At 57.1% G+C, this 20,698-nt stretch overlaps 1 protein-coding gene across 1 annotated transcript in view; it reads right to left on the reverse strand.

The window, feature by feature from the left end:
* HMCN2 (hemicentin 2) overlaps positions 1-20,698 on the reverse strand; it is a 35,556-nt gene that overhangs the window by 12,919 nt on the left and 1,939 nt on the right. Inside the window, 43 exon segments of the mRNA XM_034067538.1 lie at positions 310-441; positions 556-669; positions 1,021-1,182; positions 1,435-1,531; positions 1,708-1,895; positions 1,963-2,076; positions 2,231-2,449; positions 2,664-2,814; positions 2,935-3,077; positions 3,580-3,693; positions 4,075-4,248; positions 4,650-4,829; positions 5,299-5,385; positions 5,546-5,659; positions 5,823-5,990; positions 6,442-6,723; positions 7,049-7,210; positions 7,370-7,489; positions 10,126-10,302; positions 10,415-10,510; positions 11,035-11,204; positions 11,329-11,437; positions 11,588-11,715; positions 12,544-12,706; positions 12,908-13,064; positions 13,266-13,378; positions 13,485-13,629; positions 13,904-14,028; positions 14,360-14,455; positions 14,781-14,975; positions 15,577-15,726; positions 15,829-15,942; positions 16,172-16,299; positions 16,916-17,057; positions 17,152-17,424; positions 17,517-17,638; positions 17,876-18,020; positions 18,187-18,450; positions 18,546-18,666; positions 18,974-19,080; positions 19,279-19,450; positions 20,234-20,356; positions 20,482-20,640. Coding sequence (XP_033923429.1) covers positions 310-441; positions 556-669; positions 1,021-1,182; positions 1,435-1,531; positions 1,708-1,895; positions 1,963-2,076; positions 2,231-2,449; positions 2,664-2,814; positions 2,935-3,077; positions 3,580-3,693; positions 4,075-4,248; positions 4,650-4,829; positions 5,299-5,385; positions 5,546-5,659; positions 5,823-5,990; positions 6,442-6,723; positions 7,049-7,210; positions 7,370-7,489; positions 10,126-10,302; positions 10,415-10,510; positions 11,035-11,204; positions 11,329-11,437; positions 11,588-11,715; positions 12,544-12,706; positions 12,908-13,064; positions 13,266-13,378; positions 13,485-13,629; positions 13,904-14,028; positions 14,360-14,455; positions 14,781-14,975; positions 15,577-15,726; positions 15,829-15,942; positions 16,172-16,299; positions 16,916-17,057; positions 17,152-17,424; positions 17,517-17,638; positions 17,876-18,020; positions 18,187-18,450; positions 18,546-18,666; positions 18,974-19,080; positions 19,279-19,450; positions 20,234-20,356; positions 20,482-20,640 — 6,415 coding nt within the window.

A 20,698-nucleotide genomic window follows, 5' to 3' on the forward strand; every position in this document is an offset into this window, starting at 1 on the left:
CACTAGGGCTTTGCAGGAGAAAAGGACCACTGGTTTGGGGGCAAACCCCTCTCCCAGCAGATACCCCAAAAGCTGGTACCCATAAGGCTCACTCCCACATCCCTCCATGACATCTTATGCCCCCATCCTTTGCTTTAAGCCTCAGGAACAAATCTGAGGCCTGTTAAAAACATAGGTAAAATACCAGTCCCTTCACACTCTATCCCCTCCCCCTGAGGCCCTATAGGTCTCTTGCAGCAGGGTTAGAAATGGGGAAACTGAGACATGCTGAGGGATGGCAGCAGGGCACAGGCTGTGCTGTGCACATACCCAGCGGGCTCCCATCCTTCAGCCAGGTGATGGCAGGGGTGGTCACACCAGTGACTTGGCAGGTCAGGACGAGGGGGGTCCCCATGTTGGCTTCAAGCATCTCCTGCTGTGGGTCCTGGATGTCGGAGGGCTCTGAGGAGGAGAAGGAGCAGGGATGGGATGCGTGAAAAGGAACGTGGTGTTTGGTGTCAGCTCCTCGGTGGGCACTCGGGAGGCAAAGCTCCCTCTGAAGCCCTCACCACCTACCATGCACAGTGAGGATGAAATGCTTCTCATCCTGGCCAGCTGCATTCAGTGCCACACACATGTATGTGCCCGAGCTGGAAGGCTGCAGGCGAGAGAGCTGCAGCACCCGTGAGCCTGCAGGAAGCAGAGAACAAGGAGTCAGGAGCAGGTCTGGACCTCCACACAGGAAAGCAGCCAGTCAAGGTCTATAGGAAAGGTGTCTGACCACCCAAACCCCAGTGTGAGGTCTGAGGCCTCACGGTGCACAGCAACAAAGGATGCTGAGCTCCTGGGGAGCAGAAGTGCAGAGCCTGCAGGATGCAACCCTTGGTGCTCTCCAGAGCATCAGGCTGGTAGTGCATGGAACAGCTGAAACTCTGAGCTTGAGTCCCATGTGTGGCATACAGAAGGGCTGATTAGGAGAGCTAGAGCCCACCACTGATCACTGTGTCCAGTGCCAGGGGAGAGGCTGTCATCCTGATGTACCTGGAGTGATGGTCACCTCCTCACTGAGCTGCAGGTTGCGGCCATCCTTGTACCAGGCAATCTCTGCTGCGGGGTAGGAATGGACATCGCACACCAACGAGATGCTGCCGTTGATGACACCATCGATGCTTTCGGGGTTTGTGCCTGCAATCCGGGGAGCTTCTGCTCCAGAAGACCCCATAAAACAGAGCCAAAGGGAAACCATCACCACAGGGGCTGAGCTCTCCATAGAATGAAATGCACATCGAGCATCTTGTGCTGGCACCTCAACTGCCTGGCACAGAGTAAGCATGAAAGCACAAGGAGACAGAGGCAGCCATGTGGTTCGGGAGCCACTGCTGGCAAAGGAGGAAGAGGAGGAGGAGGAGGGTGGTAAATCAGCAACCCAGGGAAGGGTTGCTGGCAATACCTTACCCTGCACAGTGAGGGCAAAGTGCTTCTCAGCTGATCCGGCTCCGTTCTCAGCCACACATGTGTAGTGGCCCATGTCACCCACCTCCACTGCAGCCACCTGCAAAGGGGAGCAGAGCTCTGCTGAGGGCTGCCCTGACCCATGGAACCGCTGGGGCTCACTTAGGGAGCTCAGCACATGGCAAGACCGAGGGAGGGAAGAACATCCCATCCCCTCCATCTGACCTCTATTGTGCTCCCCCCCAGCACAACCCCTCTGCCGATGGGGACACAGACCTGCAGTACTGTGCCACTCTCCAGGAGCTGATGCCGTGGGCCAGCCACAACAGGGACATCATTCCAGAGCCAGGACACCACAGGCACCGGGTGCCCAGTGGCCTCGCACTTGAAGCGGACGGTGCCGTTGATGGTGGCCGTCACCTCCTCAGCCAGGTCCTCTGTGGCACCATTGATGGCCGGGGCGGCTGGAAGCAGGCGGTTATGGGGCTGCCGTGTGCCTCCATCCTCTCCCTGCCCCAGCCCCGTACTCACTCAGCACCTCCAGCTCATAGTGCAGGCGGCCCCATCCCGCTGCACTGGCTGCCTCGCACGTGTACCTGCCCGCATCCTCCTCCCGCACTGCCGGCAGCTCCAGCACCCGGCCCCCTGTGGCAAAGAGCAGCGGTCAGAGGGTCCCTTCTGCATCCCTGCATGTCCCACAGGCAGGATCCAACCTGCTCCATGCTATGGATGCTCTCAACCCACAGAGCATCCGTAGGAGCCCCCTCCAAACCCCACAGTGGGGGTCCATGCCTATTACCTAACAGCATCCGCACGCCTGGGCCAGGGGAGAGGGGCTCCCCATCCTTGTACCAGGTGAGCTGGGGAGGTGGAATGGCATTGGTGTCACAGTACAGGGCTGTGGGCTGGTTGAGGACGGCTTGCCGGTGCTCCGTCACCTCTCCATCCTGGTCTTCCTCTCGGTAGAAGACCTCAAGGGCTTCACTGGAGCTTGTCTGCTGCTGGAAGAGGGGTGGAACTGCGGGGACAGGCTGTGGTCAGCTGTGGGGAATGGGGACTCACAGCTCCACAGGCAACCAGAGCATCTGCCCAGGCCTGACCATGGCCAAGGAGATGCTTGTTTTCCAGCAGGTACAAGCTCCCTTCCTGCACACCCTGCTCTGCTCCCACAAGGACCCCACCAAGGATACCTCCTCTTGCTGAGACACCCACTGCTATGGGCACTGGCTCACCTTGGACATGCACGATGAAGTCCCTGTCATCCTCACCCACAGCATTGGTGGCCACGCAGCTGTAATGCCCCGAATCTGAGACACTGGCTGGTTTGATCTGAAGGACCTGCCCCTCGCTGAGGATCTGGAGGTGGCCATCACTTTCCAAGAGCTGAATGGGGACCCCAGCCCCAAAGCACAGAAGAAACAATGGCAGGAGGAGATTACACAGCCAGGAGTGGGGTAGAGCCCAGGCAGCAGCTCCCTTTAGGAGTCACAGTCAGAGCCTCACCTGCTTGTCCTTGTACCAGCGGATGGTGGGCTCGGGCACAGCCCAGGTCTCACACTCCAGCATCACTGTACTGTTGACTCTGGCTTTCACCTCCTTCACAGCATATTCCCCTGAAGGCTCATCCCTGGCAATCCAGGGAGGAACTAGAGTGGAGAGATGGCACAGGTGAGAGAAGAGCTCCTGCTGCCCTTGCTTTGCCTTAGTCAATGACAGGCAGCACCTCAGGGTACTGATGGACTCGACAAGTGGTGTCCTCTGGGGTGTGTTGGGGCCAGTACTGTTTTGTGCCACATCAGTGACATAGTGGGAGCAAGTGAACCCTCTCCTGTGAAGACAGGCTGAGAGAGTTGGGGTTGGTCAGCCTGGAGAAGAAAAGGCTCCAAGGAGACCTCATAGCACTTTCCAGTGCCTAAAGGGTCCAACACGAAAGCTGGAGAAGGACCTTTGACAAGGATCTATAGGGACAGGACAAGGAGGAATGGCTTTAACCTGACAGGGGAGACCAGATGCTTTTTTGGGTGGCAGCACCAGCTGCACAAGGTGCAGCTCCCCGGGATGAAGGCATGGGAAGGGAAGGAAGGAGTACTGGCTTGGTTACAGTGGTGGGATCACTGCAGGAATTAAGGACATGGAAAGCTCCCGCACCCAGGACCTTCACAGAGTAGTTCTTCATGGCCTCCCCGGCTCCATTGGCCACAATGCAGCTGTATGTGCCTGCATCCTCTTCCTGGGCATTCAGGATCTGCAACCCACGGCCACCTGGGCAAAGGGGATCTCCTGAGAGGGTCTCTACTCACAGCCTCAGCTGTCTATCCCCAAGCAACACAGGAGGCATCCTAAGGGACCTGCTGACCACCCACAAGCTGACCCAAGGGGGTCTAGAGCTCTTCTGGAGCCCAGTTTCCAGGTCTATGGAAATCAGTGTTATCCCACTGATGCTGCTGGGGAGGCTCTAGCGATTATCAGATGATGCAGCACATGGAAAACCAGCATGCACCTGATGGGTCCTGCAGGATGATGACCTCACCGTCCCATTGCCCTGGACCACAGCCAGACCAAGAAAAGGCCCCGCTCCCAATCCCATAGGCATGCAGCAAGGGGGCACTGTGGTCATGCAGTCAGTGAATACCAGCACAGTACCAGGGAGCAGGAGGATGTTTCTGGATGCTTTGAGGGGAACCTCATCCTTTAGCCAGGTGATATTGGGAGGTGGGTATTGCAGAGCCTCGCAGACCAGGGAGATGGGGTTGTTGATGATCACTGTGACTTCTGCAGCAGCAGCACTGTGGGCATCTCCAGCAAAGGTAGGACTGGCTGCAGAGATGTGTTTGTGTAGCTGAGCAGCTTTAGCACCCACTTAGGCTTCCCAAAGCTTCACTTCCCAACCAGAGAGCATGATCCAAGATCAGGGAGTTGGACTTAACCACACAACATGTACAACACAAGCCCAGCTTCAGACTCTGCCCTGAATTGCTGCCCTCCAAACCCAGCAGATATACACCCCTTTGCCATGAACCATCAGCAGAAATGGATCCTGCACTACATGGACCCTCCAAGAGGTCTCACAAGTGCTTTGGGTCACATCCAGGACCTTATGCCATCCCATACCAAGGGAATCCTCACCACCTACCTAGGGTAGGCAATGACAAAGCCCTCTAAGTCCATGTCCCCTGCTCACACCTGAGACTCTGTCTCCATCCAAAGGCATCTCATACCCAAAACATGCAGCAGGTAGTGCTTGGTTTGATTTGCCACAGAGCAGGAGTAGCGGCCAGCATCAGACAGGGAGGCTCGGGGGATGCGGAGCATGGAGCCATCAGGAGATATGGAGAAGGTGTCCCCACTGGGCAGAGGGTGTCCGTCTTTCAGCCAGGTGATCTGAGGCTGGGGGTTGCCTGTGTGGGATGGAAAGCAGGTTTTAGCCTTCAATGGTAAAGTTTTTCCATGTGTGAGCACAGCCTGACCGGGGTCACTGTGCTGGAGCCTTTCTGGGAAGCCAGAACATCCAAGATTGTCAAGATCTGGATCAGGATTTTACAGGCTGAAGGATGAGCCAGCAAGAAGAAAGAAAACTGTCCTGAGTAGGAGGTGATTGATTATTCCCACCACTAAAGGGGAAACCAGATTAGAGGAATTTTCACTCCATTTGGGAAAGATCAGAGCTTATGTTGTGGAACAAGTTCCCCACGTGGGCTCCCCCTCCCCAGCACTTCCCGGACAGCCCAACTGCAGAGCCAGGAACTATCCCAAAAAACCTCTTCAACTGCTCTCATGTCATTGTCTGGAGCCATCCGTTTGCTCTGCACCCCAAAGGCAGACCCAGGTCAGCTCCCACCTCCTCATGCCCCCCCGTGTGATGCTCACCCACAGCCAGGCAGGACCAGGTGACAGGGTGACCCTCAGGCACTTTGGTGATCTCTTCTTCACCCGTGTTCTCAATGTGGGGAGGAACTGGGAACACAAGGCACCAGGGACCTCAGCAGCTGGACAGCCTCACTGAGCCTCTGAGCTCACTAAGGCACAAAGGAGTCCAGCACTGCACCATGCACAGCCTTAACTTGTGCCTCTTGCTGCAAGGATGACACTGAAACCCTTGAAGCCCGCTCCTTACCCAGGACCTCCACGTAGAAATGCCTCCTGGCCTCCCCAGCTACGTTGCTGGCCAAGCAGGAATAGTGGCCACCATCCTGGGCTCGGACATGGGTGAGCCTCAGCAGCCAGCCCCCTGGAAGCAAGGAGCAGAGAGGTCTCATGGCCCCAGATCCAGGCACCAGCCCATCCCACAGTGCTCCTGCATGGAGCTGCACCACGTTTAAACCCATCAGCATCAGGGTAAAAGGTGCTCCAGAAGCACTTGTCTCTTACAGCATCCATGCCTCATCCCTGACCTGAGAGCACGTGTGTGTGCTCGCTGGGGGTGATGGGGGACCCATCCTTGGACCAGGTGACTGTGGGCAAGGGAACGCCGGTAGCCTCACAGGTCAGTGTCAGGGATCCTTGCAGAGAGACACTGACATTGGTTGTTGATCCTGATCCTTGAATGAACTCAGGAGGAGCTGGGGATACAGAAAACAATGGGCATCCATTTGCAAAGCAGCCAAGACAGCAAAGGAGCAAGTCAAATGGGGAAAACTGGGTAAACCCAGCTTGTTCCCACCCTCCTGCTTTGTACATGTTGAGGACACAAGCCCAGAAGGACCATCAGCATCATGTGAAGTTGTCAGCTTTGAAGATGTCATGGCACAGGTGACCCACAGCAAGCATGTGCTACTTACCTGCTCTCCAAGCCCATGCTTACAGGTGTGCCACAAACCTGGCCACAGGCTGCCTGATGGAGCCAGTACTAGAGCTATTCCTAGAGCATACCCCTTCTGACCTCCTACGTGCTGGATTGTGCAAGGTTTCCTCCACATCAGGTTACACCAAACACTTGGTGGGACACCGCTACCCTTCTGATCCTGCCTGCATCCATACCCTGCAACCACCAGCCCCATCCCACACCCTTACCATGCACTGCAACATCAAACTCCCTCTGCTCCTGCCCCACTGTGTTTGCCACCAGGCAAGAGTAGCGTCCTGCATGGGCCATCTCTGCCTTGCGGATGTGCAGCCGCTTCCCTTGCTCCGTAAGCAGGAGCCCGTCCCCTCCGGCCACAGGGTGCCCATCCTTCACCCACGTCACTGTGGGTGTTGGTGTCCCCATGGCCTCGCACTCCAAAACCACCTCACCAGCCTTGATGACAGAAACCTTCCTCAGGGCTTTGCTGCTGCCCAGGATCCTCGGCAGCGCTGCGGGCAAAGGGACACAGGGTGGAGGTGATGCTGTAGCTACTCCCTTATGTGCAAGTGGATGTAAAAACACCATTGGGCTGGATGGTGGCAGCAAGAGGACAAAGCAAATGTGAGCAGTGACAACCAACTGCAACCAGCTTGGAGCCAAGAGGAATGCTGCTGGAGCAAAGCTAACCCAGATAGCAGCATCCTTTCCAAAGCACCTAAGGCAGCAGGCAATGGCTGTGAGCTTTTGGATCCATCTGGGGCTTGCCTTGAGATGGTTCATGGCACCTTCAGCCACCCCCACAGCTCCTCTGTGTCTCCAGCTCCCCTGGCTCACCGTGCACCTCCAGGTGATGCTCCTTGCTGCTGCTGCCGGCAGCATTGCTGCACTCGCATGTATATGTCCCCTTGTCCTCCAGCTGCACCTTCTCCATGTACACCACGTTCCCTCCTGTGGACACCAGCTTCGGGCTCCCGGGATGGGTGGAGAGGGGCTCACCTACCCAGGGAAGGGACAGCAACCTCCTCTCAGGTTCCCAGCAGGACCAGTTCCCACCTGGATACTGCTGAACATAAACACTCCTTGCTCCAAGGAGACCAGCATCCCTCTGGTGGGTCAACAAGTGCACAGGGATGAGGCGGAGGGGCAGGACCCTACCGTCCTTCCACCAGCTCAGGCTGGGGAAGGGGATCCCATGGCACTCGCAGGCCAGCCTGACAGAGTGTCCCTCCAGCACGGACATGGTGGTGGGCTCCAGTGAGGAGAAGGATGGGGGCACTGCAGGGGAAGAGAGGAGAGGAGCAGTTCACTGACAGCACCAGACAAGAGGAGTCCTGACCACTGCAGCTGAGCTGGGCTATGCATAAAGAACCAGCAAGACTCCCCTGCACTGGCTCCATGTGGAAGCAATAACCTTGACTCTGCAGCTGTTAAGCAAGTGATGCTTTCAACTGCACGTGGCCTACAACAGAGGACAACTGAGCATCCCATGCCAGCCACCCTGGTTGGCCAGACGCAGCCTTATTAGGTAGCACTGCTTGCTGGGAAGGTTACCTAACTCTTTCCATTCTTGGATGCTGTTCTGAGTTGCTCATAAATACAGCTGGCTATCAAATGGTAACTCCTTCCCAGGGGGGATATCAGTTCATAGAAGAAAAACCCCAACACCCAGAAACCCCATGAAAACAAACACAGCAGAACCCAAACAATCCACCCGAGCCAGGCCGCCAGACGTGCAACGTTTCCCTGGGAAGGGATAGCAGGAACAAGCCCGGATCAGGCAAGCTGGATTTGCTCCACTCTCTGGCTACCTGCCTGCAGGACTTCCACCAACTGGCCTAGAGCATCCCTGAGAATAGCCAGGCCCTGGCTCAGCCCTGGGTGCTGCAGATGGGCTGAATGGGATGGGAGGCTGCAGGATGCTCAAATCAAAGTGGCTGGTACCCATCCTGGGTATCATCACTGGCTTGCACCTCAGGCACTGGGAGAGAAGGGGAGCAATACCTGCCGTGACCACCGCACTGATTGAGGGCGAAGAAAGGACAGAGGAGTCCTGGCAATGCCAAGGAACTCCCTTCAGTCTCCTGCCCAAATATTGCCATGACACCCCATCTGTGTCATCACTGAAATCTCCCCTCAAGACTCATGCAAACATTGGGATCTTCCCCTCTGACACCTGTTCTGGTGGGGGTTCCCTACCACTTCGTTTGCAGAGCTGAAATACTTGGGTCTTAGTGTTTTTCATGTAGTCCAGGTACATATTTTAAATATAAACACACAGAATAGCATATAGTATATATATGCATAGCATAAAGTACATGTATGTACTCACACACTATATATTTTTGCCCCAAGGGGCTGTTTCAACCTTACCCCACACATCGAGACTGTAGTGTCTCTCCTGGCATGTGTACCTGCCCGCATCCTGCACACTGGCTCGCTCGATCTACCAGAACAAGTAGAGTTACTAAGATGATCCGCAGTAGAGCTGGACCCACACAGCCCCTCCATGAGGGGATTTGGTGCCAGAAGCAGCCATAGGGATGGGATCAGTGTGAGGGGTGTGAATGGTGCTGAGCATAGGCAGAAAGGAGGGATGCCCCTTCCCTCTGCACCCAAGGGATCCCCCCAATCTTCTCAGCCCCATTTCCCCTCCCATCCTCTGCAATACCCCAAACCATCACCTGGAGCACAGTCCCCTCTGCAGAGAGCTGCACACCTGGCTTTGGTGTGAGCACATTCCCATCCTTCAGCCAGCGGGACCCCTGAGCAGGGACCCTTGGAGTTGGGCACTCCAGGGTCACCGTCTGGTTGATGATGACAGAGATGTTCTCCTCCTCACCCAGCATGGTGGGAGGCACTGGAAAACAGATCAACAGGGCAACACCTTCTCCAAGACACCCCCTTTGTACCCATGTGAGGTACAAAGAGAGCCCCATTATCCCGAGCATCACCTCCAGCCCAACAGCCATGGAGGTGGGAAGGGGCTGGGGATGCACAAGGGTACTTACACTGTACCTCGAGGGTAGCCTCGTATCTGTCCTCCCCCACAGCACTGCTGGCTACACACGTGTACGTCCCTGAGTCCTGGAGGCGAGCAGTGGGCAGGGACAACAAGTGCCCATCGGAGAGGATCTGTGCTTCCCGGGATGCAGAGAGAGCCCAGATGAGCATGAAACCAAAGCAACTCAGAGGAGCTTGGGCTGCAAGCCAGCAGGAACAGGGATGGGTGGGCATAGGCCTGCCTTGAGCCCATCTTTGTCACATCCCATGGACCCTCTGCCCATCTATGCCCTCAAGGCAAGAATGCCCAGTGCAGGACTGAGCAGGTTCATGCTCCCATGGACCGAACATGGGGCAGGTCTGGGTGACACTGTACCTGCTCAGCTCCAGCAACTGCTCTTTTAAAGGTCAGAAGGAGGAAAAGGAGCCTCTTTCCTGGAGGGACATCCCCTCCATCAGGAGCTGTCTCACCTGTGGGCCACCTGCCACCTCGTTGGGTACCGGGTTGCCATCCTTCAGCCACAGCAGCACCGGAGCTGGGGTCCCCATGGCATCACACTCCAGTGTCACAGGTTCTGTCACCAGCACCCTGAGGGACCTTGGGCCGGTTCTGATCTGTGGGGGCACTGGAAGCAGAGAAGTGTCACCAGGAGCAGCAGGGTGCTAAAGGGATGGGATAGGTAGGAGACACCTTGGTGCAGACCAGGCAATACCCATCCATTGGGCCATGATTTTCTAGGACATTGGGCTGAACACAGCAGATTGCATGGCTGGAATTGCAGAGGACAATGGCTCTGCTAAAGCATCTTCCAGGGATGTGTCCAAGGGCTGGTACAGCCACATTAGTCCCATGCATATAGGATAGATGCTGTGGGGGAAGCACCCACTTCCCCTGCTCACCACAGACTCACCGGCCACCTGCAGCCTGTACCAGAGCTCAGTGACCCCAGCCACATTGGAGGCCACACAGCGGTAGCTGCTGGCATCAGAGAGCTGGGCACGCTGGATCTGCAGGTGCTTCCCATCCCTGGACACCATCCTGCCTGGTCCTTCCGAGAGCTGCTCATCCTCCTTGTACCAGGTGATGCCTGGAGGGAAGCAGGGAGCCGGCAGGAGTGATGCTGCTGCCCATCCCACCAAGGGGACCAGGGAAAGCCCTAGGGATGCATGAGGAAGAGATGAAGGAGAGGAACAGCTCACCAGGAGCAGGCAGCCCCGAGGCCAGGCACTCCATGGACACTGTGCTGTTCTCCAGGATGAGCAGGTCCATGGTGCTGGGTTCGATGCTCGGAGGTACTGCAACACAGCACACGCGGTCAGCAGCTCTGCATGGCCACAGCCACAGTGCAGCAGCATGGGCATGGCCAGGCTCACAGGGGCACTCAGCATGACTGAGTCCTGGGAGCAGCCAGAGCTCATTCCCTGCTCTGGAAGGGGATCACATCACCACACGGTGCCACTGCTGCTCCCCAAGTCAGCTAGAGCAGAGCTGTTCCCTGTGCTATGGGATATTCAACCTTCCAGCGCAGGGAACTCCACTCCCTGCCTGGTTTCTCAACCAACTCCCTTCAGCATCACATCCCAAAATGCTGATTGAGGAGTTCTCCAGCCAAAGGGGAAACGGGGCTGGGAGAAGAGCCTCCACTGGGGAGCACCCACCAGCCCTCAGCCTCACTGGCAAAGAGAAAGCTCCCAGCGGATCAAGCTAGTTAACCTACACCTCTCTAAAACAAGGCCAAGAACATGCACCCCTTTGGCCAGCCATGTTCTCTCTGACACATGGGATGGACAGTGGGTCTCACCCTAGATGCTGTGCTCACCCTGCACCAACACCTGCACCTCCGCCTCTGCCACCCCTGCCTGGTTGCTTCCATGGCAGATGTAAAGCCCTTCATGATCAAGCCCCACACGGGTGATCAGCAGAGTCCCACCATCATCAGAGACCACCACACCATCCTGCTCATGCAGCGGATACCCATCCTTCAACCACCTGCAAGGAAAAGGGGATGCTGCAAGTGCATCCTGATCTCATTGCAGGGCACCCCCAGGGAGTTATGCAGCTGCTATGGGAGGTCAGGGGGAAGACAAGCAGGACCCACCACTGCAATACTCACTGGATCCGGGGTGGGGGGATGCCCATGGCACGACAGTGAATCCTCAGGGAGTCATTGGTGACAGCCGTCAGGTGCCTTTCCCCATCACCGATCAGCATCTGGGGGGGAACTGATGGGAAAGAGGATGTCAGCCTGGGATCACCCTCGGACCATGGCGCAGGGATGCGGGAGCCATCAAGGGCTTGGAGGGGGCAGGATCCTGGTGGTACATTAAGACCCACAGCCCACGGGAGGAGCATTCCAAGCAGCAGACATGGACCTTGGACGTGCAGGCTGTAGCTGAGTGAGGCATTCCCTGCAGCATTCGTGGCTGTGCACATGTAGAGGCCGGTGTCCATCACCTGGGGCTCTGCCAGACGAAGGGACCCTGAAGGGAGGATGCTGTAGCTTGGGGAGAGGGAACAGAAAAGCTGGATGAGAGGAACACACATGTCATCCATCACTGACCCCTGGGCAGGAACCAACAGCTGAGACATCACCGTTGCTTTGAGACAGCCAAGAGAAGGGTCACGTCCTGCACAAGGAGGATGGCAGAGCTGTCCATGGGGGCAAATCCCCTTTGCTCAGTTCCCATGTGAGCTCAGCACGAGGCAGTGCACAAGCCACTGATGCAGGGGGACAGGCTTCCCTATGGAGCACAGCCCCTGCAGCTGGAGCTGGCCATGCTCTCACTCCCAGCACTGTGTTCCACAGACATAACATCATCTCAGCCCACGGCTGCGGATTCCTGCTCCTGTGCTTCCATAAATCACCCGGGCACATGAGGACAAGGCAGCTGAGATGTGGGGAGCAGCACAAGTCAACCAAGAACACAGCACAAGGCACCATGGTCCCTCAAGAGCAAACCCAAGATGCCTTCCTGCTTCCCCAGGCCACAGCTGCTCCATCCCAGATGTTTGTATGATGAAATTAAAAGCCTGGTGGTTCTTGCTCTGCTCTTCTTGAGGAGCAGAGATAATGCTGTACCTTGTCTCAGAGATAATGCTATACCTTGCCTAAGAGATAATGCTGGACCACTTGTCTCAGCTACTGCCAGAGCATTGAGCATCAACACTTGATGTCTTTGCACCTCCTTACCAAGCAGCTGAGTCCCTTCATGGGCCCAGCATCCCTCTAAGGGATTCACACAATCCCAAGAGGTCATGGCCCAAAATTCCTTCTGGGAGACACACAATCCTAAGGGATCATAGCCCTGGCACCAACAACTCTCCTTACCTCGTGGTGGCAAGAGGCAGCGGTTGGGACTCCCGGGTCCACACCACCAAGGGAGGGGGATAGCCCTGAACCTCGCAGGGCAGGGTGATCTCCTGCCCAAGCACAGCCAGGATGGTTATGGGATCCGATGCCTGTGATCCATTCACGTTGATCCTGGGCTTTGCTGGGTGGAAAGGGAACACAGCTGCTGCAGGAACACTTCAGGGGCCCCACAGCCCTCATTGCTGCTGTTCCCATCCCATAAACCCCTCTTGCACCGGGCTAGGTGGCCCAAGGAGAATCCCCAGATCCTGCTCTCCCAGTCAGTCACCCTCTGGATTTGTTTTACTGGGAGCTGGTGCCAGGGCCAGCCCCAGGCACTCACTGATGATGGAGAGCTGCATGTCCCGGATGGAGAAGCCTGCTGCATTGGTAGCTGTGCAGAAGTAGGTCCCAGCGTCCTCAGGGGAGGATGAAGGGATCAGGAGGGTCCCATTGGGGTCAAGGTGGTAGCGTGAGCTCATTGAAATGGGCTCTGTGCCCTGCAGAGGAAAGGGAAGGGAGGAAGACAGCAGAGAGTGTCCCATGAGCTGAGCATCCCAAGGGCAAGGCAGCAGCTCTGGACCCATCAGAGGCAGCTGCAGCCACATTGGTGAGCTATACCTGCTCCAGACACATTGCTCTGCACCCAAGGGTGACTCACAGCCTGCCTGGCAGGGGGACAGCCTGGCCCTGTCACTCACCTTTGTCCAGGTGACAGTAGGGGGGGGCACACCAGTGGCATTGCATTGCAGGGTGACGGTTGCTCCTTCAGTGGCAGTGATGAGGACAGGGCCAAGCTCAATGCTGGGAGGAACTGGGGAGGAAGAGAAGCATCTCACCCGTGTGGCCAGGGCCACATTTACCAGAGCCATACTTTGCTGTTCAGGAGGTGCGGGGACACCCAGCACCCTGCCACTCACTGTGAATGACCAGGGACACATCCTGCCTGTGTGAGCCCAGGGCATTGGTCACCTCACAAGTGTACCTGCCCGCATCCCCCTGCGATGCCTGGTCCATGTGCAGGCTTCCATCAGCCCTGATGGAGTAGTGTCCACTTGGGGCCACCTGGGCACAGGCAGAGAGCACAAACAGGACAGACCTGGGGTCAAACATCACCATATCCCTGTATCTTTGGGGCATCTAGAAACTGAACCTTGAGCAGCAGGAACATCCTGATGTGGTGTTAAACCCACATTATCCTCCCAACCCAAGGGCTTCCCTGGCATCTTTCCCCATCAGCTTTGGCCCCAGGATGTTGGGGCATCCATCCTGCAGCAAAGCCCCAGCCACAGGGCCATGATTGCAGCTCCCACCATTGCAGTGGGCACAGGACCCTCACCAGCTGCCCATCCTTCAGCCAGCGTCGGGCCGGGAATGGCCTCCCAGCCAGGATCACACACGGCAGTGACACGGGCTGGCCTAGGAGCACTCGGACCACGGGGGATGCAAGAGCTATTTCTGGGGCTGCTTGAAAGACAGGGAAGAGAAACAATATTAACTGGAGCTGAACTGGCCAAGAACACTCAGAACAGCTCTGGATTGCCTTGCTTCCAAGGTCCAGACCTTGGCTTGGCAGAAGCCAGCTCCGACACTCAGCTCCCCCAAGACTTTGGGGATATTAATCTATGGTTTGGGTTCAAGTGTGTGTCAGTGCATTAAGCCAAAAGAAATGGAAGGGCATTATCCCAACCCTGAGCTTCCATTGGCCGGCTCAGCAGCAGACGTGGCTGCACGGGGGTGCCGGTGCTGGCAGCAGCCAGGGTCAGCACACCAAGAGAAGCATGTAAAAGCAAACCGTGACCGGTGACCGTGAGCTTGATCTCCGCTTGGATCTTCCCAAACTCATTCTGGGCTTTGCAGATGTAGATGGCTTGGTCATCCAGCGAGGCACCTGGAACATGGTGGGAAGGATGAGCCCCATGGGGCTGAAGAGCCCTGGGTGAGCTCCAGGATGGGGTGACACAACCCTCCCCTGCCCCACCACTGCCTCCAATGGAGGAGAGACCCTGCCATGCTGCAGGCTTGCAGGCTGTTAAGCTTACAGAAGTGCTAATAAATGCGCTATGTCCATGTTTTACTACCACAGAAAGAGTGGGTGCAGGGGCTAATCCCACTGCTGTGACAGCAGCCTGCAGCAGGCAGGGGGAGAGCACCCATGGGTGACACTATAAGCATCACCCCGGTTGGATACCATGCAACATGCACTTGGCTCTTACTGTCCATGAGGAGCTCGGCAGCCTCCAGCTGGCTGGAAACACCGTGAGGCTCATGCCAGCCCCGCATGGGCTTCCCATCCTGCCGGGACCAGGACACCCATGGTGCTGGAGAGCCCTCGGCACGGCACAGCAGGCGCAGGGGGTCCCCGACATCCACCACCACGTCCCCAAGGGGCTCAGGGAAGTGAGGGGCAGCTGGAGGAGACAGCACAGAGAAGGGGTCAGGCAGGTCCAGTGTCCCCATAGCCCAAGAGATGGGACCTACAAGCCAGTGTCCTAAAGGGTTATGAGACTGACTTAAAGTGTTTGGTGTTTCTCCAAAGCTGCTGTAGACACAGCAGTTTCCATCCCTTACAGTTACACCCAGCAAAAGCTCTTGCATTTTTCCATCTTTAACTGCTTCAAACCTTGCTCCCCAACACCCAACCTCATCTCCTCCTCCTCCTCCTCCTCCTCCCCAGGCTTTTCCATCCCTTCTGCCTCCCTGAGCACCAGTTGGAGTACTTTGTTCTTCAGATACCCAGAAGCCAGCCTCAACCTCTGCCTATATCCACTGCTTGTACTTTGCATTCCCAGTTTAGTCCTCAGCTACCATGTCCCCAATAACATCCGCGCTGGTCTTCTGACACTGGTTGAGCCTCATCCATCCTCCCAACCCTTGGAAATCCTGCCAGGCTTCAGCCTGCTTCTACTGAGTTTGCTGAGTTTGACACCCAGGAACTGGGGGCAAGAGGAGCCTTGGGAAGCAGCAAGTGGGAGATGAGCTTGGGGCACAATAGAAGAGGCAGAGACTTACACCCCACGTCCAGCTCGGTGCTGTCAAAGGCAGTGCCAGCCTCGCTGAGCCCCTCGCAGCCGTATCGCCCCTCATCCTCCTCCCGCACTGCCTGCAGCCGCAGGACCGCACGCTGTGTGCCGGGGGGGAACGTCGCCACTGCCTGCTCACCTGCCACGGGGACCCCACGTCAGCACCACAGCACCCCGGGGACCCCGTGTGTGATGTCCCTGCATGGAGGGGGTTTGCCCTCCAGCTCTGACCCAGTCTCACCTTTGTACCATGCAATGTAGGGTGGGGGGACCCCAAACACCCAGCACTCCAGGGTCACGTCTTCTCCAACCAGTGCCTTCAGGCTGGGTGTCAGTGCCAGGATGACAGGAGGCTCTGTTCCATAGGGAGACACAAGGCTCCAGTGACTCCCTGCAGCGCTGGTGTGGTGCCAGTCCCCCCAAGGGAACTTCAAAGCCCTGGGAGCTGCCCCTCAACACCCTCCATTGCAGGCAGCCCCATCCCATAGCTTGCTCGCTGCAAGGTGCCAGCTGGCAGCTAAGGGAAGCGAGGAGGGATAATAAATCCCTCTGAGCCCAGGTTTTTCCCAGTGGGAAGCAGGTACCAGTGAATTCCAGGGTGATGACTTGCTCATCCCAGCCCAGCGCGCTGCTGGCGTAGCAGCTGTAATTCCCTGCATCCTCTGGGATAGCGGCCCTGATGTGCAGGGTACCCTGAGCATCCGTGAAAACCCTGTGGCAAACAGGGAGAGAGGGGAAAACGAGCCCTGTGAAAACAGAGCCAATTTAAAACGGGTTGAAATAAGTGAGCAAGCTTAAGGCCATCCCACACACACAGCAAGTGGTGGGTATGACGGATGTGGGTTAGCACTTAAAGCCAGCTCCATCAGCTGCTGCAGGGAAGGACATTGCTTTGAAGCAGGGAAAAGCATTGAGAATTGGGCTTTTTTCATCTTCAAAGTCAACAGAAACCCTCCCCAAAGCCCACTCCAGCACTCACAGCCTGACACGGGCAGGGAGGTGGAAGCCAAAAGGCAGAAGAAATGAAGGGAAAGCACGAGGAGTATTTTGAGGCTGGAGCACGCATTGGGTGTACAAAGCACCTCAAACACCCCTCGGTGGGGACAGTGACCTGGATAAGGCAGGATGGCTTAAAAATAAACATGAAATTAAGGCTAGCAGAGTGCCAACCATCTCAGGTGCAGGGCATGCGGGTACTGCAATGCCTTCCTCCTTCCAGCTCTATGGGCAACCCCAATCTCCTCTCCCTCAACCAATACATCCACAGAAAGGCAGCACATCCCCAGTGGGACAGCGAGGATGGGGGCACACAGATCCCCATGGGATACCTCTTGCCCTGCTCCAGTGCCCATCCCCAGCGCTTCCATATGGTGCTGGGCAGGGGGTGGCCCCCGGCTGTGCAGTTCAGCTGCAGCTCCTGGCCCCTTCTGAAGCGCTGGGGGCTGGCATCAATCATCACCCACGGAGCCTCTGCATGGGGTTGGAAAGGGCTCAGCCCTCGGGTGCCATCACCACTGATCCATGGGGTGAGGCATCACCCAGGTCAGAGGGGGGCAAAACCTACCCTCGATGAAGAGCCAAAGGGAAGCAGTGGCCGTGCCATGGGCGCTCTGTGCCATGCACTCATACTGGCCCCCGTCCCCCGGCTGCACGTGGCTGATCTCCAGTGAGCGGTTCTGCAGCAGCCGGGTCCGGCCGTCCCCTGGCTCTGCCACCTTCCCATCCCAGCTCCACGTCAGGTTGTAGGGCATGTCACCCAGAACCGGGCAGGACATGACCACGTCTTGGCCTGGGGAAGCAGTGATGTTGGCCGGAGCTATGAGACGTGGTGGTGGCTCTGAAATCACAGCATGCGATGGTGAGATGAGCCTGTGCCCATCACAGAGCACAGACAGGTGGGCACTGAGGCTTGGCACAAGCAGTTCCCACCTGAGACAGAGACGTAGGCACGAGCTCGCGTCACCCCAACCTTGCTCTTGGCTGTGCACTCATAAAACCCTTCATCACTCTTGGACACCGCGGGGATCAACCAGCTGATGTTCCCCAAATCCCTATGAAAAGGGAGAAATGACAGGGTCATGCCCATGGCATGGCTGCCATGCCACCACCCTACTCCAAATCCATGGGGCTTTTTCCATCCAAGTCAGGCAAAAGGGTGCAAATACATCCCATGGGATTTTCCTTTGCGGCCTTGGGATGCTCAGGACTTGCAGGCACCCATTTAACACACAGCTCAGGGGGCTGTTGATGCCTACACAGGTCCATCATGGGTCAGACCAAAGGCTCACCAGAAGAGCTGCTCTTCCCCAAGCTTGGTCCTACCGCGGCTGAGCTGCAGGCGGAAAGGGACCTCGCTCCGTGCGGAGCAGGAGATCAGCTGCGGCTCATGGTTGTAAGCCTGGATCTTGCTGGAGATGTTCACTTTGGGTAGACCTGGAAGCAGTTGGACACACACACACAGATTGTGCTCATCAGGAGCTCACCAAGAGCTGCACTGGGAAGCAGGATAAGAGAATTCCCAAGCAAAAACCAAAGCAGAGGCAGTGCTGGAGCCTCTGATCCCATCTCAGCACCCTCGGGGGCCATGGGGACCACTCACCAGCAACCACACTGGTGTAGGTGACCCCGGAGAGGCGGTGCAGGGGGTGGCCCTCAGCATCCTCACCCTTCACCTTCAGCAGGAAGTCACCGGGGGGGACGCGGAGCTGTGAGGCCACCCAGAGCTGCCCCGAGGAGGTGTTGGAGAGGGGCTGCATGGGCAGTGAGAGCAGGGCATGGCCAGAGGTGTTGAAGAGCTCAACCTCCTGCAGGTGCCCCGGGGGCTTCAGGCCGGAGCAGTTCACCAGCACAGAGATGGGCAGACCTGGAGACAGGGACAGGAAGAAACAACCCAGCTGTGTTCCTGGATGCAGGAAGCACAGGTGCAGCATCCATGGCCCTGGGCTGCGCCAGCCTCACCCTGCACTGGCCGCTCTCCAGGCTGGCTGGCATCAAAGTCCGGCTGGGTGGAGAAGCTGGCTTGGAAATTGATGTTGCTGATGCCTGTGATCCTCAGAGAGTGGCGGCCACTGCTCTGGGTCTGGAAGTGAATTGAGAGGCCTGGACCAAGGGCAAGGGAAGGGAGAGGTGATGGGGAAGGGAGAGGTGATGGGGAAGGGAGAGGTGATGGGGAAGGGAGAGGGGATGGGGAAGGGAGAGGGGATGGGGAAGGGAGAGGGGATGGGGAAGGGAGAGGGGATGGGGAAGGGAGAGGTGACGGGGAAGGGAGAGGGCAACAGCCAGCCCCTTCCAGCCTGTTCTTGCATCCTCTGCCCAGCTGGAGGTGGCAAAGCCTGTCCAGTTAAATGTCCCTCAGGAGATGGGTGAGGGATCTGCCACCAGCTTACCGTGACCGACCATGTCCCTGGCTCATGGGGCTCCACAGCCACCACCATGGCTGAGTTGGGGATGCTGAGCAATTCCTTCAGACCTTGGCCTTTCTCCAGGATCTTCCCTACAACAGTGAGTGAACCTCTGGGATGAGCAAAACAGCTCCATCCCCTGGTCCCTACAGCCAACAAAAAGCCCCCTTCCTCAGGTCCCACTGCAGTGCAGAGCCCATCACTCAGCTTCCCCTCTGGCATGAAGGTTCTCCAGGAGGCAAACCCTAACCCTAACCCATTCTGCCCATTCCCCTTCTCTGGGCCCCTACCTGCTGGATCCCGGATCTCTATCCCTGGGGCAGGACCGCTCAGGGAGATGGTGACCTCCTTCAGGCTTGGGTCAAAGGGGACGGGCCATGTGTGCTGCCCACCATCCTCATGGTCCGTGGAGAGCAGATGGACCTTGGAGGCTTGGATGGCCTCTTCCACCCACTTCAGCACCTGGGGGTATGCAGGGGGGATTAACCTGGATTCCCATTCACCACTAGGCACAACCATTTTGGGGTTAGGGCTGAATTGCACTGGGTCAAAACCACAGGTACGGCTGCAAACCAGTGCTGAGGCAAGGGACCAGCCCCAGCCATGTCCATTGGGTGCCAACACAAGGGAGGCACAGGGACCAGTGGGCAGAAGGTGGCAGCCCTTGTTGAGCCCCACTTTGCTACAAGCACTTGCAAAAGGAATTGAGTGGTTTGGTGTCACTGGTATTGCCAGGTGGTTCCTGCTCAGACACTCAGAGTAGGTATGTTATTACCCCCAGGAATAACATGAATAGAAACCATTAAAACACACAATGGCTGGAGGCTGGGCAGGGGCAGTGAGGAAGATGCTGCCCAGTAATGAGCAGAAAAGCACTTTACTGTTCCTCATGTCTCCAAGATGTCATGGCAATCAAGAGCTTCAAGATCAGGGATAGGCAGAGGCTCCTCTCCCTATAACCGTGACACCACCTGATTCCCAGGATGCTGAGATCAATGGGAGCGAACCAGCCTCAGCCCCAAGCAAACACTTCCCCTGCACAGGGCTCATGGCAAGGATCGTATGAGCAGCAAGCTCAAGAGCAGCCAGGCTTCTCCAGCTTCAGGCTGAAGCAGGGCTCCCAATCAATGGGGAGGTGCTTTGAGCATGAGGATTAACCCCAGGGACAATATGGGAGCAGCCAAGCTGGGCTGGACCACACGCACCCTGGGCACCCCATCCCTGCTCCTGCAGGCTCCTGCTCACCTCTGTGACCTGCTGCTTGTCCAGGTGGAAGATCTGCCCCGAGCTGGTGGTAGCGATGCGCTCATACACGCGGTACCCAGGGTGGTTCCTGTCCCCACAATCCCCCGTCAGCACAAACACCACCTGCATCAGCAATGGTCCCCATAGCATCACAGCCACGGGGGGTCTGTGCATCCAGGGAGCATCCACCAGCTCCCGTGGAGCCAGCCATGGGGATGCTCAATCCCCACCATTAACAGGCAGCTCACCTGGGTCTGCTTATGCTGCAGCAGCTGCAGCAGCTCCTCCTGCTGCTCATAGTCCTTGGCCCGAGCATCAGAGAAGACGTAGACGAAGGAGCCAGGATGCGAGACCTCCACAGCCATCCTGATGGCTCCTACACTCATCTCCGGGCAGTCCCCTCCACCCTGCACACATGAGGGATGTGGCATGGGCACCAAGACACCCAGTGTCTGCTCCCAGCAG

This window comes from Melopsittacus undulatus, chromosome 11 (assembly GCF_012275295.1).
Source record: "Melopsittacus undulatus isolate bMelUnd1 chromosome 11, bMelUnd1.mat.Z, whole genome shotgun sequence".
In the NCBI taxonomy this organism is placed as follows: Eukaryota; Metazoa; Chordata; class Aves; order Psittaciformes; family Psittaculidae; genus Melopsittacus; species Melopsittacus undulatus.